Genomic DNA, 18,098 nt, shown 5'->3' with positions numbered 1-18,098 from the left:
GGGATTGGGGGCAGGAGGAGAAGGGGGCGACAGAGGATGAGATGGCTGGATGGCATCACTGACTCGATGGACGTGAGTCTGAGTGAACTCCGGGAGTTGGTGATGGACAGGGAGGCCTGGCGTGCTGCAATTCATGGGGTCGCAAAGAGTCGGACACGACTGAGCGACTGAACTGAAATGATCCATGTCTGGGGCCCTCAGTCTCTCACTCACCCACCAACCCAGTGTCATCAACCTCTGTAGGGAATCGATTGTGCAAGGCACTGTGGAAATAAGGAGAGAGGCAGAATCATTCATTCAGTCCCTCACTCACTCACTCAGTCCGGGTTTATTGATGCCTCCCTTGTCCAAGAGACTCACAGAGCATGCTGGAGACAGCTGTGGCATGATGCTAAGAGGCCAGACTCTGAAATCAGGCAGACGTGGGGCTGAATCCCGGCTTTGCTTTCTACAAGCTTCAGGCATTGAACAAGTTATTTACTAAGTTCTGGTTTGTCTTTCTCTTACTTTCTCAAATAGTTAGAAATGACAGAACCTCCCTCATAAAGCTGTTGGAGGGCTGAATGAGCTGTAAATGTAGTAAAGCACTCAGCTCTCAGAGTGGTCACAGCTGTTCCTGGTGTTCCGAGTGGCCACCAAGTCTGGGAATGACACAGATGTATAATAGAGGGGCAGTTGACATTTCATCACAAAACATGGTGAAAGTATACTGCCTCTGTTTCCAGACTTTACGGCCACATTGTGGGGCCTCTGCCCTTAATGAGCTTTCAGTCCAGATCAGTAGTTCTCCAAGTGCGGTCCCCAGAGCAGCAGTATAACCTGGGAGCCTGCTAGAAATGCAGACTCTGAATCAGAAACTCTATGGCTGGGCCAGGCAGTCTGTTCTGACAAGCGCTCCAGGTGATCCCGTTGCACACTTGAGTTTGTGAACCACTGATCTAGACCCGTACAGACAGTTACAAGACAGGTATGCTCTCCTGAAGAAGTGACATCGCGAGCAGGGTCTTGAAGGAAAAGGAAGTATTTACAGCTGAACGCAAGCCATGTTAGAGGAGGGATTACACTCAGAAAGGTTGGGGCCATGGAAGGGAGGTGTGCGTTGAGGGAAACACAAGAGATTTAGTCTGGCAAAATGAGGTGTGGCAGAGGCTGCAAAAGGGGGCAGGAGCCAGATTACAAAGCCCTTTCAAGTGCTTGAGTAAGGAATGTAGATTGTATCCTATAACTGATGGGAAGCAGGAAAGGTTTCTAATGGAGAACGACATGACCAAGTTTGCATTGTAGAACAAAGTATGCAGCAGTATGGCTTGGAGGCAGGAAGATGAATTGGAAAGCTGCTAGAATGATTCCAGGTAAGAGTAAGAGACCAGGTGGGCACAGACTTGGGTGGTGGCCACAGGGATGATGAGAAGTGGTGGTGCTGAGGGATATTTAAAAGGAAAATTGACAGGACCTCTGGAGGAGGGGCCCAAGGGTTCTGCGCTGCTGGCACTTCCGACAAAGATGAAACAGGCTGGTGGTGGGAAGGCAGCGAGCTCAGGATGGAACACGCTGAAGGAGGCGCTCAGGAGATGCTCTGCGCTGGCAGCCAAAGCAGAAGTTAGTTATGCCTCTATCTCCCGACATTTTTCATTCATCCGTTCATTCCTTTCACCAAATATTGGGTGCCTATCAAGTGCCAGAAAGGATCCAGGACAGAGTGGAACACAAAGCAGCCAGAGTCTGCTCTCAGGGCTGATACGGCAGTGGGGGCACCAACAAGAAAACAGGAAAACAAACACGTAAACAAAATCCTTTCCGGTAGTGTAGGTAAAGAAAAGTACGGCGGGGCTAAGCAGGAACAGGAGGGAGCTTCAGACAAGGTCACCAGGAAAGCCCTGCTGAGAAGATGTCACTTGAGCCAAATGTTGAGTAGAAGCCAGATGTACAAAAATAGGAGGAAAGCGTGCCCAGCCAGAGTGAACAGCAAGTGCCAGGGTCCTGAGGCAGAAATCAGTTTGGCCTGATGGAGGGAAAACGAGAATCAGCGCAGCTGCCCAGCTGCGGGAGCTGAGGGCGGGGAGGGGCCGGCCGGGACCACAGGAAGGGGGGGCGCTTTCAAAGGCTGACGAGGTAATACGTGCAAAAGCGCCAGGCTTCCCTGGCCGTCCAGGGGTTACCACTTTGCACATTCACTGGAGGGGGCATGAGTTCCCTTACTGGTCAGGGAACTAAGAGCCCGCATGATATGCAGTCAAAAACATTTTTTTAACACATGTGACAGTGTTTCTAAATGACCTCAAGAACCAGGTATGCATAAGGGAATGCTAAGGTGCTGCCATTAAGGAGAAAAAAAAGGAGCAAGTCTTAACTGAAGCAAGGAGTTCAATTTCAGGAAAAGCTCAGGCTATGAGAGCCATGTCATATCAGAACAATTTCCAAAACAGATCACTTGTCCATTTTTTTCCTACTGCTTTTGTTTAAGAATGGCTACCCACTCCAATATTCTTGCCCATCGTCTCATGGACAGACGAGCCTGGAGGGCTACAGTCTAGGGGACCACAAAGAGTCAGACATGACCGATCAACTAAGTAAGAATACGGTTAACAGGCAAACCGATGCAAGTGCTGGCTGGTCTTGAGGCAGGAGATGGAAAGAGGACCTCTCACAGCACAGACAAGGAAAGTGAGAAAGTAGGGAGAGAGGAAAGGAGATGAGAAAAAGGCTCTCCTTGCAGGCTGGGCAGCGGCTCCCTCTGCTGGTGCCTGAGCCCCAGCTGTTTGCAGCCACTGCCCAGCCCACCCCCGCCGGCTGGAGCCCATCCGCTTCACCCTGAGAGCAAAGCCGGAGCCAGGCCAGCGGGGAAGCGGAGGGACCCAGGTCAGGGCAGAGGGGGAGGCGTCCAGCAGGGCAGACGCGGGCACCCCGGCCCCCAGGGCTGCCTGCTGCGCCCAAGAACACAAGCCACCCAGCCGACAGAGGGCCCTGACCACCCCTGAGGGGACACAGAGTACCAGACACATGCCTGCCAGCCCCAGGATGACAGAGGCCCCCCCAGGAGGGTGGGCGTGAAGCAGGCTGTGCATGCACCCAGCTCACCCCTTCCCTCCCACTCACCTCTACGTCCCACCTCTCATGACAACCGTGCTCCATCTCCTTCCTCTAACCCTTTGATCCAAGTGTCTAGAAGAGTTTCTCTCCTCTATTCTGTTGGGCCATGTCCCTCCCACCCACACAGCCCAGCCCAGCGTTCCATTCACCACCCAGCCCCACCCCGCCACCCCAGAGAACTTCCTGTGATTGACACGAGCTCTCCTGGGCACACACACGCACGCATGCACACGCGCACACCCTGGGCTTTATCTGCAGGGCTTCACACACACGCCCTGGGCTTTATCTTTAACTTGGAACCCGTGACATCTCCTGGCCATTCACAGACCCCAGCAAGGCCTCCAGGAAGACCCTTTAACTGTCTCTCCGCCCAAGGAGGTATCAGGTACAAAGACAAGAGTAGAACAGCAAGACTGGAAAGAAACTCCATCTTACTCACTTGATGAAATACACAGCTCCTTCCTGGGTAGAATCCATCTCCCAGCCCTTGGGCAAACCTGTGAGGAAGCAAAATCACAAAATCACCCTCTCCTCCACAAGCCCAATCTGCACTCAGGAGGGATGGAGACTCGGAGAACCAGGGCAATTCACAGATAAGCCAGCAGTGGTCAAACCAACAATCTCACCCTTTTCTGTCCACTCTATCAGTCTGTGCTTCCAGCAAACAGTAAGAGAGGTGGCAGTGGAGGAGATGCCCCCCACCAGAGAGCAGTGAAGCAACAAAATAGATCGATCACTCCTTTGCAGGCTTTGCTCATTCATTCAACAAACATTTACTGCGCATCTGTTCTGGCCAGGCCCTATGCCAGCCCCCAGGGATATAGCAGTGAATGCACAGATGACCACCCTAGAAGGTCCTCAGGATCATCCCTGCTTATATCACAGGAGCAGAAGCTGGAGCCACGGCGAGTCACTGGCCCCAGATCTCATGGATAATTAGCACTTAAGATAAGACCACGACTCAAGTCTCCAAAGGCTTTCCCAGATGGTGCTAGTGGTAAAGAACCCGCCTGCTGATGCAAGAGATGCAGGTTCAATCCCTGGGTCGGGAAGATCCCCTGGAGGAGAAATGGCAACCCACTCCAGTATTCTTGCCTGGGAAGTCCCATGGACAGAGGAGCCTGGCGGGTGGGTGGCAGGCTACAGTCTATGTGGTCGCAAGGAGCTGGACACAACAGAAGCGACTCAGCACGCACGCACAAGTCTTCAGATCCCAGGCCACTGTCATTAGCTCTGCTTCTGAATAAGACACCACAGACCTGGGAAATCAGTCCCAGAAAAAAATGAGGCTTTTTTTTTTTTAAATTTTAACAGCACCTCTGAAAACAATTTATCCATGAAAATGCTTAGAATGGAGAATCACGGACTTGCAAAATGAAAGAGGACTGAGTAGCCAAGGAAGCTGATCTTGGCTCCGAGGCATCTAGGCAGTCCTCCAGGCAGGCGCAGCCCCTGCTGCACAGCTCCAGAGACTCCGCGTCTCCTTCTCCACAGGGCGCTCCAGGAGCCTCTGGCTCTGCCGCCAGCCCCCCAGAACAGCCACCCTGGCCAAGTCCGGCCTCTCAAACAGGCCGCCTCCAACTGCAGCAGAGGAGGACGAGCTTTCCGGGAGTCCGAGGGAATCCAGCATGAGGTGGAGGCAGGCAGGGCACTGCTGCAAGAGCCCTGTGGCTGACACATTAGGAAACGGCGCAGACTGTCTCAACAGTCAAACGCCCGCCTGTGTAAGAGGTTTTATAAACTATGGCTACTCAGTGCTGGTCTGCACCTCTCCTGCCCTGTTCCCAGCTGCCCTCAGACACAAGCTGCTGGACAGTGGGGCCTGGGCTGGACAGAGTGCTGGCCTCAGCTACTGACCGTTCTCTTCACTCACTGCCGGGTATCAAGGCTCTGTATTTCCATAGCTGCTGCTGATGGAGATGCTGATGCTTCAGTGCAGCGGGGCAGCCCACGTCCCTCTCAGGACGTGGTCCACAGAAATCATACCACCGGCCACTGCTGAATGAGAGCCTCTCTCCTCTAAGGTACACACGGTTTACCCCTACGAGCATATTCAGTCTGCACAGCAACATTACACTACAGGCATCAGCCCGAGCATTTTTACAGATGAGGAAACTGAGGCCCAGAGAGCTCAATCGACTTGCCAAAGGTCACACAGGAAGTGTCTGGGCCAGGACGGGAGTCTGGTCGCCTATCTGCAAAGCTCACATTCTTTCCTCTGTATTGCCCCATAAATGCTACTTGTTCCCCTCTGTCCCTGCGCGAGGATGCTCCCATTCAGAAGGGCGTGGGTTGGCAGCCTCCCCATGTAGAAGGATCCCCATTGGGTCAGAATCATAAATAATCCTGCCACTGTGATGTGCCTGGGAAAGAGGCCAGCGTGGATTATGTCCCCTGCCTTTTCCAGCAACTTCCCTGCACACTGCCCTCTCTGCCCAGGCAACACCAAGAGTGCTTATATTCCTGTCCAGGCGGAGTGCCCACTAAGGCAGCTGCCCTTCCAGCAAGCTTCAGGGGCATCTTAACCCCTTCTCAACCTTGGACAACCAGTGGGCTGCAGCCAGAAACGACAGGATTGGCTCACAGGCTTCATCCTCTAGCCTTACCTAGGGCCACGGTCAGACGGACGGATTCTAACTGAAAACAGCCGAAACATGGAAGGTGGCAACACCAACCCAGAAGAAGACAGCCGCAGCCTTGGGGTCCTGAGGCTTCGCTTCAAGTTGGAAATACAATGGCGACAAAAACAATAGAAGCCACTCCTGTTGATGGTGACTCTCCTGCATAATCGGTGCTACAACCTTTTGAGGTTCATAATCCTATCCCCATTTTACAAAGAAGCTAAGTCCCAGAAGAACTAACCACTTGCTCAAAGCCACACTAATAAAAACTCAAGCCAAGATTTGAGCTCAGGTCTCTCTGTCTCTAGAACTTGTGCATTTGACTCCGATGCTTCTTTGCTTATTAGCTAAGTGGCCTTGAGCCAGGCCCTTTCTCTCTGCTTTAAAATGAAGGAGTCAGACTCCATGATCCCTGAAGTCCTTTTTGGCTCTAGAACCAAAATGAGTCCAGTTCCGAAATGAAAAGAAAGCAGGCTCTGGGCAAGTCGGCACCTCACCCGCACATCCAGCAGTGCTCCTGTGCCCCAAAAATGACCAGGACTCTGTGTGGCGGGGTGAAGGGCTGGGAGGCCATCTGTGTGGCTGGGTGAAGGGCTGGAAGGCCCGCGAGGGGCAGGGGTGGGGTGAGGCGGGGTCCAACATTGTCGCTCCCCCACCCCTATGGTCCACGGTAGCATCCTGAAGAAGGTGGTGGGCTGTTCACTTGAAACACCCCAGGCCTTATGACTCTTGGTGTCTCCACCTCTTCAATTTAGAATGAAACCATCTTGGCTCGGATGGGGCCCATCTTTCCTGCTAGCCTGGGAGGGTGCTCCCAGGGTGGAGAGGTTTTCCAACTGGGCAGAGGGATAAGAGGGATAAGCAAAGTCTTCATTCTCAGAGGTCAGTCCCAGTCACTGAGCACAGGACTGGAAGCTTGAAAAGACCTCAAGGTGAGCATCAAGCCTCCTGCCCTCATCTGCCCAGTGGTGGGTCAATGCTTAGCTGAGTCCATTCGAAGAGAAAGGAAAATTTCAGAAGCAAAGTCAGGGTAGTGGGTTCCCACAGCCACCACAGGGCATCCCCTCCTCATGGCTTGCAAAGGCAGGGATGGACGAGCTCCTTACCTGGACAGGAGGAGTGTCCACTCTGGATGGGTGATGCTGTTCCAGGATGCACCCAGCAGGTTGACTTCTCCTCATCACTAGAGAAGACCAAAGCGAACATGTCAGAGGTCAAAGAGGCTTCCCTGAGCAGGACACCCATCACCACCATCACATCAGTACCGACCATCCAACCCCAGACACCAGGCTGCCTTTGCTCATGCACACACGCAGAACATTTACTGAGCAGACTCAGGGTGCAGAGATGAAGAATCCCAGATCCCTGACCTCAGAGGATACACTGCTTTTGTATAACCCACCTGGGAGACAGACGTGTAAAAAGATATCTGGAATATGAGGTGATAGGAACTATGCAGAGAGAGCACTACAAGTCAGAGAGGGGAGCACTCCCTGCAGGGGGTTAGGGAAGGGAAACAGCATGGCGGCTTCACGAAAGAGGCGACATTTGAGGTGACCGGTGAAGCCACACGGGAAGCACACAGAAGGCTCTTCGCTGCAGCTTCGCGATGGACAAGAGAAGAGGAGGCTGCGAGGGTCGGCAGTCCTCAAGTGTCTGCAGGGCTATGCCCCGCCATCCACAGCACTCCCTCACAGCAGGAGCTCTGCAGATTACACACCTGCGGTTCCTCGAGGCTAAGTAACTCCCCCAAAGTCAGAATCAGTAAGTGATGAAGCCAGGATCCAGGCCTAGATGTGCCCCCTTGTTACCCAAGCTCTTTCGAGCACCTCACTCCCAGCAAGGTAGGCTCCCCGTGTAGATCCTCTGGTCTCTCGATGCCACGGCAGGTGAGTCCACCCACCTTTCTCAGCTCCCTGCCAACCAAGGACACTGATATTTCCTGAGCCCGAGGTATGTGCAGGGCAGGACCCTGGACCACCCTATCTCCCAGGCTTTAGGCTAGGGGTCTCAGAGCCCAGAGCAGGATCCACTCAGTAATTAATACCTTAATATATAATATATTATATAGTATAATGAAATGCACTAAGAAAGTGCCACTAAATTTCTACTAGAGTAAGATACAATAAACTGCACATAAAGTGTACAATGTAATGTTTTGACACATGTGTACACACCTGTGAAACTACCCCGAAATCAAGATGTGAGCCCCCAGATCCTCTCTGTGCCCCTTTGTAATTCCCATCTCCTACCCTCTGGTTCTCACTCTCCCCCCCGTCCCCAGCAGCCACTGGTACATTTCCTGTTACCATAGATTCACTGGCACTTTCTAGAGTTCCCAGGGTGTCACACACGTGGAATCACACAAACAAGCCTTCTCTGTCTGCCTTCTCTCCTTCTTGTCTCTCCCCCGCGTGCTGGCCCGTGCCAGTAGCTCCTCCCACTGCAGGACACGCGGGTGTGTCCCCCCTCCCCGCTGATGAACACCGGGGGTGTTTCCAGGTTGGGCCACTACAAATAAAGCTGCTTGGAACACTTGTGTCCAGGTCTTCGCGTGGACTCCTGCTTCCTCTCCCTCGACTCCACTACATTTCCTCTGAGTTTCTTTAACACCAGCTGCAGGAAGAGCATTCCCAGGTGCCTAGGAAACCAAGTCACGGGACCTGGAGCCATGCGCACCACGGGAGAGGGCCTGTGGCCTGGGCTCTGGTCCTGGGACAGGGTGCGAGGGAGCAGAGCCAGGGACACCCAGCCCTTCCCCTGCGGCCCGCGAGACCTCCGGCCCTCGCTCCCCAGACCACACGTGTCTCCACCCCTCAGACAGTCACAGGGTCATGGAGGGGGCACACCCAGCACTCCCCACATCCTCTCCCACATCCTCCCCCGCCCCATCAGCTCTCCAAATGGTGCAGCCACAGGTTATTCCCACACTACCCCTGGGCTGGTGGGGAAACTGTGGAACCAGAAGGACCGCGCTCATTGCAAACCCACCGGCTAGAATCTTCGTCAGGGACCCCAATCCGCTGACCCTTGCTGAGTGTTTCCAAGGCTTTCCCACCAACCTCGGGTCCCAGGATGCTGGGAAGTCCCAGGCCTGCCTTCCTCCCATCCCTCTCCCTCACTCTCAATGGATAATCTCATCCCTCAACTCAACAGAAATAGAAACCACGAAGCAGGAACAACCTCCCCCCAACACTTATATGTATCTCCTCCTGTCCTATAAGGAGCACATCAAGGCTGTATATCATCACCCTGCTTATTTAACTTACATGCAGAGTACATCATGAGAAACGCTGGGCTGGAGGAAGCACAAGCTGGAATCAAGATTGCCAGGAGAAATATCAATAACCTCAGATACGCAGATGATACCAACCTTATGGCAGAAAGTGAAAAGGAATTAAAGAGCCTCTTGATGAAAGTGAAAGAGGAAAGTGAAAAAGTTGGCTTAAAGCTCAACATTCAGAAAACTAAGATCATGGCATCTGGTCCCATCACTTCATGGCAAATAGATGGGGAAACAGTGGAAACAGTGACAGACTTTATTTTTCTGGGCTCCAAAATCACTGCAGATGGTGATTGCAGCCATGAAATGAAAAGACGCTTACTCCTTGGACGGAAGGTTATGACCAACCTAGATAGCATATTAAAAAGCAGAGAATTACTTTGTCAACAAAGGTCCATCTGGTCAAGGCTATGGTTTTTCCAGTGGTCATGTATGGATGTGAGAGTTGGACTATAAAGAAAGCTGAACACCGAAGAATTGATGCTTTTGAACTGTGGTGTTGGAGAAGACTCTTGCATGTCCCTTGGACAGCAAAGACATCCAACCAGTCAATCCTAAAGGAAATCAGTCCTGAATATTCATTGGAAGGACTGATGTTGAAGCTGAAACTCCAAAACTTTGGCCACCTGATGCGAAGAGCTGACTCATTGGAAAAGACCCTGATGCTGGGAAAGATTGAGGGCAGGAGGAGGAAGGGATGACAGAGGATGAGATGGTTGGATGGCATCACTGACTTGATGGACATGCGTTTGGGTGGACTCCGGGAGTTGGTGGTGGACAGGGAGGCCTGGCGTGCTGCGGTTCATGGGGTCGCAAAGAGTCAGACACAACTGAGTGACTGAACTGAACTATAGTATTTGTCTCTACATTGGACAAAAGGTGGCCCTCTCCCATTGAAGAAGGGCCCATGTGGGTCACAATCCACATCATCTCCCATCTTTTCTAGACCCTTACTCTATTGAGCATGGCAGGCTTTACATTCAACTTCCCCCTCCCTCTCGCGTCCATCACTTTAGCCCTATTCCTGTCTGTGTCTTCCACTGAACCCTCTGTCTCTCTCTCAAAGCTGCCTCCCCTTCCAGCTCCCTTCCAAGCTCCTCTTCTTCCTGACCAGACAACCCTGTTAGAAACGAGTTCCTTCTAACAGTCCCCATTTTCTGGCCTGCCATTCACGAACCTCTGCAGTCTGGTTCCTGTCCCCAGCCCTCCCCTGAAACCACTTTCCTAGAGGTCATTACAGATGCCCCAGTTCCTCAATCCAGTAAATGCTCTCCAGTCTTAACCTCATGTGGCTTTTCTACAGCTGATCATCCCTCTTCCTCGCCATCTGGGGCCATGCCACTCTGACCCTGGGGCTACCCACCTCCACGCCGGGTCTCCTCCATCTGGCCTCTCCTCTTCTGGCCTCTTCTCAAATGTGGTGCTGCCCAGAGACCCTCCCATCTTCTCCCTGACACACTCCTGGGCAGTCCCAGCTGTGCGTGATGACTCTCCAGTCCAGGGCCTCTCTCTTCAACCTCTAGCCTGTACACCTAGCTGCCTCTAGGACAGCACTTGCTGACTGTCCCATGGGAACCTCAAATTCAGGATTTCCTAGCTAAACTTGTACCTTCCCTAAAATCTGTTCCTCTTCCCATACTCCTGATTTCTATCAAATTCAAGTTAAAAATTCTAAGATTTAGCATTTCCCTGGTGGTCCAGTGGTTAAGAATCAGCCTGCCAGTGTAGGGGACACAAGCCTGATCCCTCATCCAGGAACATCCCACATGCCGAGGGGCAGCTAAGCCCAAGCCCCACAGTTACTGAAGTCCAAGCTCTAGAACCGTGCTCCCCAACAAGAGAAGCCGCCAGTGAGACGCCCGTGCAATGCAGCAGAGAGTAGCCCCCTCACCGCAACTGGGGAAGCCAGCACACAGCAGTGAAGACCCACTGCAGCCAAAAATAAAAAATACATTCTTTTTTAGCTCAGAATTACCTGGGGCTCTTCCCCCTCTCTCCCCTCATTCCTCAACATTCAGGAAGTAAATTCAGGAAACTCTCAATTCTACACCTAAAGATTCTCCCCGCCCTTTAGGGAGAAAAATCTTTAATTCAAGTCTCCTGGACTCTCCTGGACTTTGGTGGGGCTTCCCAGGTGGCTCAGTGGTAAAGAGCCCGCCTGCCAACGCAGTAGACAGAGAGACATGGGCTCGATCCCGGGTCAGGAAGATCCCCTGGAGGAGGAAATGGCAACTGTCTCCAGTACTCTTGCTTAGAAAATCCCATGGACAGAGGAGCCTGACGGGCTCCAGTCCATGGGGTCGCACAGAGTCTGACACGACTGAGCAAAGCACAGACTTTGGTGACTGCCTCCTACCTGCCCTCCACACCTCCAGTGTCTCCCATGCCACCCCACTCAGCCCCCAAATCATCATCTCTGCAACTGCCAGAGAGATCCTTCTACAGCACACGTCTAACTACGTCACTCCTCTGTTTGAAATCGCGTTTGGTTTCCTATCACCTACAGGATCATGTTCAAACCCCTTAGCCTAACACACAAGCCCCTCTGGAGCGGCCCTCTCCTACCTGTTTTGCCTCAGCTTCTGCAGCACCCCAGCTGGCCCATCCCATCTCTCCTGAGCCCCTCAGAGTGTTTACAACAACCTGGGCTCCAGCAGCCATAGGCGCCCTCCGACCCGCAGGCCTCTGCCTCGGGCCCCTTTCACTCTGGTCTCTCTCCTCCAGAATGAGGTGAAATGTCTCCTCCTCCAGGAAGCCCTCCCTCAACTCTTCAGACCGTTAGCTCTTTCTTCCTTGTGTTCCTATAACATCATGCAATTACCTCTGGAATGTATCTTATTATCTCATAAGTATTTGTTTGCATTTTCTACCACCTTTAAAGAAAAACCTGTGTGTCTTATTGTTTTTTCTATCTCAATCCCTAACACTGCAGCAAATAGTGGATATTCAATAAATGTCTATGGAATGAACAACAAAAAGAAGTTGGAAGGCAAGTAAGAAACTGAGAAAAAAGATGGGAAAAGCCAAATTAACCACTTTATCAGAATCCCTGAGGAGCTGTGGAAATGCAGATTCCGAGGCCACCCCAGATCCTCTGACTCAGACAGAATCCTTGGAGGCAGGGCTTGGGAACTGGCCTTTTAAACTAATTTCCTTGGGTGATTCTTATGGATTTTAAAGTCTCAAACCACTGACCAAAGGGACTCTTGTTTTAATACTGGAGAAGTTCTGTTATTTCAGAATCTGACCCACGGTCAAGAAATTTAGTGGAGTTAATGTCTAAGATAGTATAATTATAACATCAACTTTGATCACAGTAATAACTACAGAAGAAAAGCCTATAGCAAACGTGGAAACAGTAACACCAACAAGAAAACCACTGGCTGCCTGCACTCCTGCAAAGGCACTTTGGAACACAAGGAAGGCACTGCACTCTGGGCTCGGCGGGAGCCCTGATTAACAAGTGGTCTCATCTCAGCCAAGTACTCTCCATCTCTGCAGAGCTCGCCTCCCATCTGAAACAGGAGCGGGTTGCATCCAAGCTTCCTTTCAGCTCTAATGTTCTGTGAGCAGCTATCTTGAGAAAGGGAAAACCCATCATGGGTGGGTAACAGTTCACATGCTGTGCTTCTAGGCTTGCTATATTATCAGGAGATTTCTATCCTGGCAAGAGATACCTGTCGTAGAAGCAGGCCAAAACAGCGTCAGCAGAGTCACTCTGTTATAATGAGATTAAGCCAGAGCCATTTTTGTTGATGAAATTAATATAACAGTGCTAATATATTACTGAGAGCAGCAGAGCCTCCCTCTCTAAAGAATGCCAGGTGTATTGTGGGCACCTTCTTCCCCTTGACCACAGCCCTGTAAAAGTGCCGAAGAGGGGCTGCCATCTGAGGAGCCCTGAGTGCCCGACGGGGGACTGCGGGGACGGTAGGAGAGGGTCTCCTGGCTTGTTGGCACCTAGCCCAGGTCTTCCTGTAGGAAAGGTGGGGGTGGGCACAAGGAAGAAAGGACCCTCCGCGGGCCCTGTCAGTCACCAGAGCTGGAAGGGAAGACCTGGGCGCTGGGCACCAGGTCCAGCCGTTCTCCTCGGGGACCCCGTTCTGCCGGCGGCCTGGGGAGAGGGCAAAGCCAGCACCTGGCCCGCCTCTCCAGGGCGGGGAGTGCTGAGCCTCTGCTGGACCTTGACCCACTGGGGAAAGGCGGGAGCCACATTCAAACAGACACAGTGATAAACTTATTAGTCATGCGGGTTGTTCCAGCCACCCCTCCCACCAACCCGGCCTCTCCGGCTGGCCCCCAGCCCTGCTTGCCTTTCAAGTTGGACAACTTGGAAAGGAAAGAGAGAGGGGGAGACAAAATGACAGAGGCTCACATACTTGATGAAGAAGACTCTCCCACCGCGGTCAACTCCGTAGGTCCACCGGCCGGGCAAGTCCAGCCAGTCAATCTCATCGGCCATCTCGGACTCCCGCAGCCCCTCCGGCTCTCTGCGCACCGGGGCGTCGGGGTGGGAGGCGGGCGGGGGGCTTACGGCGAGCCCCCCACTCCTGCTCCTCCTCGAGGCGGCGACGGGGGCGGGGGTCCAGACGGTCCTCCGGGTTCCCTGGCCCGGGGCTCCGGCCTCTCGCTGGAGGCAGCTGGCCGCCAGCCGGGCGGCAGGGAGCGGAAGACTTAACCCCGGCGGGGCCGAGCGAGCCCGGCCGCAGACGCGCGCCGCCCCCGGAGTCTGCGCTCCGCTCCCGCCGTCTCCTTAACTTAATGACGGGCAATTAGCGCGGAGGGGCTCCGCCGCCCCGCTCGCGCGGGCGGCCCGCGGGCACCGCCGAGGGCTCGGGCCCGTCTGCTCGCCGCGGCCGGGCAGCCGGCGGGGCCGAGCGGGCGAGCGCGCGAGCCGGAGGACGCTCCCCGGAGGGCGCGGGGCGCCGAGCGCGAGCGAGGGCGCTGCCGCCCGGCTCCCGGCCCGCACGCGGCCGCCCGCCCGGCGAGAGGAGGGCGGGGCCCCGCGCCGCCCCAAGGGCCGCTCCCGGCCGGCGGGGTCCGCCGCGGCCCGCGGGCCCCCGAGTCCTGACTCCCGGCGCGGGGGGCACCCGTTTGGCAGACAGAGATGGGAATCCCGAACCGCAAGGACACGTCCAGCCTCTGACCCGAAAGGGGGAAGTGATCTGGTTCTGCTCGGCGGGAGGTTAGCAGAGGAACAAAGGTCAGATGCAGGGAAGGCTGGCACGGCTGTGAGTAGCAAGGGGCCCCTTCTCGCTAGAATGTCAACCTCATGAGTCAAGCTAGTCCTTACTTACCTGTCTAAGTACTTCCTCTAAGAAGCCTGCCATGACTAAGGAAGAATCAGAGTGAGACCTTCAGATGCACTCAGAAAGCAACAGCTTTTGTATGCCTAATTTGTGCAGAAAAGGGAAGGAAAGAAAAAAAAAAGAAAGAAAGAAAGAAAGGAGGGAATGTGTTCCATGTACGGTACATAGATTGCAAGCATTCAGTACTAGCATATCAAAATGGTATTGCTGGAGCCCACAGTTCTGCGGTCCAAGGGGTCGCAAAGAGCCCGACGGTGACTGAGCAACTGAACTGACAGTTTTGCTGTCTCTGGTCTGCATCAAAGTTGGACTCCAGTCAGCTTTCCCAGCTTACTCAGGACCTGCCCTTGAGGCTTCCACTAGGTAAACACGGTCCTAATCCATGTGTCAGACCCAAGGGAATAGATACCTGTCTTTAGAGGAAGCAATGTGTCGCTTGGCAGTTGGCAAGTATCTGTTGAATGAGCAAGTTTATTGTAAGCATTCTAAAGGACATGATGCCTGTTCTACCCAGGTGATTCCTACTCATCCCTTTGATATCAACCCGTGTGTTGCCTACTCCAGAAAGCCATTCTTGATTCCACTCCAGGCAGATTTATATGTGTATCCGCCACGTGTCATGTAACTTTATTAATAACCCTGTAGTGGAGCTTATCTGGAGAAGGAAATGGCAACCCACTCCAGTATTCTTGCCTGGAGAATTCCACGGATAGACGAGCCTGGCAGATTACAGTCCATTGGGTCACAAAGAGTCGGACATGACTGAGCATACATACAGTGGAGCTTAGCACACTATAATGCAATCCTTGGTTTACTTATCTGTCTCCTTCAGAGCAGGGGCTCCATATGGTTCATCTTTATAGCCCCAGCACCTACCTGGGACACACACTTTATATTTGATGAATGACTGATACTATTCTAACTAGAAATGGCTCTTAACTCTAACCACAATCCTGTACTTTTGGACCCTATTTAGGGGTCAGATAAATATAACCACCAGCAACATCCGGGTGTATGTGGGGAGAGCTTTCTGGAAAAAAGAACAACCAGTGAGCCTTCTCAGGAATCCTAAAGGCTCAACCCAGGTGTAATGTGAGCACATAGATACTGAAGCCTCTGCTGCTGCCGCTGCTAAGTCGCTTCAGTCGTGTCCGACTCTGTGTGACCCCGTAGACGGCAGCCCACCAGGCTCCCCCGTCCCTGGGATTCTCCAGGCAAGAACACTGGAGTGGGTTGCCATGTCCTTCTCCAGTGCATGAAAGTGAAAAGTGAAAGTGAAGTCGCTCAGTCGTGTCCGACCCTCAGCAACCCCATGGACTGCAGCCCACCAGGCTCCTCCGTCCATGGGATTTTCCAGGCAGGAGTACTGGAGTGGGGTGCCATTGCCTTCTCCACTGAAGCCACAATATGCCTCAAAGAACATCTCATCCTAGCCTCTTGACTTAAATATAGGAAGCAGAAGAGCAAAGAAGTGAAGAGAAAGTTCCTGTCACTGAGCAAGGCTCTGCCCAATGTCCAGGCCAGAACTCTTTCCATTGCATGATTCTACCTCCAACACTGGAAATTCACTCTGCCAACAAATAGGCTGATTCTTGGTGCCAGTTTGGGTCCATTCTCCAGAAGCAAAAAGGAGCAAAAACCCATAATACCCAACTCTTTTCTGCCTTTTCAGATCCTACATGTTTTTAGTAAAGAAAGCTGCATTTGACAGTAAAGGAGAGCTGCATCTGAGAAACACAGGTGAGGAGGCATGCCCCTTTGTAGCTCCTGAATTGACGGGTCTGGGAGTGTCAAGGGGTCAGACTCCTCACCGGTCCCCCATCCCCAACCTGTGAAACACCTGTTAAGGCCCATCCCACTGGTAGAGCCCAGAGCCACCTGCCCACCCCTATGATATCAGAGGCTCTGAAGCACCAGGACTGCTGCCAAGATGCCTCCAGGGGAAACACCAGCAACAAGAGCACTCCCTGTCCAACCTGAGCAACCGGTAAGTACGGCTTCTTGGGCTGAAGGTGGGTGGAAATAGGGAACAGTATGACATGTTTTTGAAAACATGTATTACACCACTGTCTTCTTGGAAGAGCAGGGGCTCCTGAGGATTTCTTCAAAAGATTTTTGTCTTGTTTATCTCTAATCTAGCCTGGGGTTCCTTGGGACATTTACCTAGACCAAAAAAAAAAAAAACAGCAAGTGGTTGAGATTTTGAATGTTTTTTACTCATTTGGAATAAGAAATCAGGTTTGAAAATACTTTCTCACTGTGGTGTATTCTTGCCAGTGACTCTTTACAGTCTAGTTCTTGTTTATTAATTATGATCAGGATTGATACTGCTAAGCAAAGAAACTTTCTTTAGCAAAGAAACTAAAGACAATTCAGAAAGAGTAGAAAACTCAAATAAAAAAAAGGTATTGGTTCAACAATTACCTGGAAGAAGGCAGGAGAGGGATATGCTGCAATGAAAACCTTACCTGCTTTGCAATTAAGTCAGAAATTTAGCTGTTTGTTTTTTCCTTACAGCAAATTTTATCTCTTTAAAAGCAACAAATCATGTGGATAAAATATATCAGTGATATTTAGAAATGATTCTGATTCTCTCATATATTTTGAGAGCTTAAGTCAGTCACTTGAATATTATGATGCTTCTGGCGTGGTTCCAGCAGTAGGCTGAAAAACAGCTCCCCAGAAACTGTCCATGTCAAATCCCTGGAGCCCATGAATGTGACCTTACTTGGATGTAATTAGGATAAGGATCTGGAGATGAGGAGATTATCCCAGATTATTCAGGGTGGGCCCTAAATTCAATGACACATGTCCTTATAGGGGAAAAGCAGGAGGAGACTTGCGACAGATGGAGAGCAGGAAGCAATGTGACCACAGAGGCAGAGGCTGGAGGGAAGCCACCACAAAGCAAGGGATGGTGACAGTCACCAGAACCTGGAAGAGACAAAGAAGGAATTCTTCCCCCGAGCCTGCAGAGGGAGTGTGGCCCTAACACTTCAAATTTCAGTCTTCTGGAATCCAGAACTGTGAGAAAATAAATTTTTTTTTGTTTTAAGCCAGCCAATTTGAGGTAATTTGTTATAGCATCTTGGTAAATTCACACAGTACCTATAAGAAAATAATAAGTTATTGAGGACCGACATAAATGTCTCTTATTTTTCTTGTCCAATATCCAACCTCCTGTCTCCTGTTAATAGCCCCTGGAGCTTCCCTTTGACGTCTAGCTTTTTGCCACTGTCAGTCCATGTGGGTTGAGTGGGCTGCCCCCACACTCACCCCAGTTCCATTGGTTCAGGAAGGACACATGGCTCAGACCCGTGAGACTCAGTTTTAAGAAGATCCTAGAGCTCCTGGGCAGAGAAGGCAATGGCATCCCACTCCAGTACTCTTGCCTGGAAAATCCCATGGATGGAAGAGCCTGGTGAGCTGCAGTCCATGGGGTCACTAGAGTCGGACACGACTGAGCGACTTCACTTTCACTTCTCAGTTTCATGCCTTGTAGAAGGAAATGGCAACCTACTCCAGTGTTCTTGCCTGGAGAATCCCAGGGACGGGGGAGCCTGTTGGGCTGCCACCTATGGGGTCGCACAGAGTCGGACACGACTGAAGTGGCTTAGCAGCAGCAGCAGCAGAGCTCCTGGGAAGAAGCCCTTTCTCTCTTGGATTCCAAGCGGGCAGGTGTCACTCTGGTGCTGCTGGGGTCTTTCTGAGGGGAAGCTGGCTGAGAGCGAGTCCAGTCCAGGAGAAAGTGGAGTCAGAAGATGCAGACACGCTGCGTCCTCGTATCCCAGAGCC

The 18,098-nt window shown here is 52.2% G+C and overlaps 1 protein-coding gene and 1 long non-coding RNA gene across 12 annotated transcripts in view; one reads left to right on the top strand and one right to left on the bottom strand.

The window, feature by feature from the left end:
• The window catches only part of PLEKHA6 (pleckstrin homology domain containing A6), a 141,090-nt gene extending 127,254 nt beyond the window's left edge, over positions 1-13,836 (bottom strand). For 2 of the 9 annotated variants that reach the window (XM_006062300.3, XM_044943308.1), the window contains exons 1-3: positions 13,374-13,835; positions 6,818-6,894; positions 3,530-3,587 (exon numbers count right to left, since the gene is read on the bottom strand). In XM_006062300.3, coding sequence (XP_006062362.2) covers positions 3,530-3,587; positions 6,818-6,894; positions 13,374-13,456 — 218 coding nt within the window. In that variant the 5' untranslated portion in view covers positions 13,457-13,835. Of the gene's footprint in view, positions 1-3,529; positions 3,588-6,817; positions 6,895-13,373 lie in introns of all 9 variants that reach the window. The other 7 variants (XM_006062303.3, XM_006062305.3, XM_006062314.3 and 4 more) reach the window with 5 other exon arrangements.
• On the top strand, positions 13,270-17,362 carry LOC102393412. Of its 3 annotated transcripts, none has more exons than XR_003107115.2 (4): positions 13,270-13,408; positions 15,976-16,043; positions 16,152-16,290; positions 17,124-17,362. It is a non-coding gene; the product is annotated as an uncharacterized LOC102393412 (long non-coding RNA). The 3 variants fall into 3 exon arrangements; XR_003107117.2 differs by lacking the exon at positions 13,270-13,408 and adding an exon at positions 13,982-14,225; XR_003107116.2 differs by lacking the exon at positions 13,270-13,408 and adding an exon at positions 13,983-14,197.
• Positions 17,363-18,098: the final 736 nt, after the last annotated feature.

This window comes from Bubalus bubalis, chromosome 5 (genome assembly GCF_019923935.1).
Source record: "Bubalus bubalis isolate 160015118507 breed Murrah chromosome 5, NDDB_SH_1, whole genome shotgun sequence".
Lineage (NCBI taxonomy): Eukaryota > Metazoa > Chordata > Mammalia > Artiodactyla > Bovidae > Bubalus > Bubalus bubalis.
The sequence above is the reverse complement of the archived record's forward strand: the minus strand, read 5'-3'. Positions and strand labels throughout refer to the sequence as shown.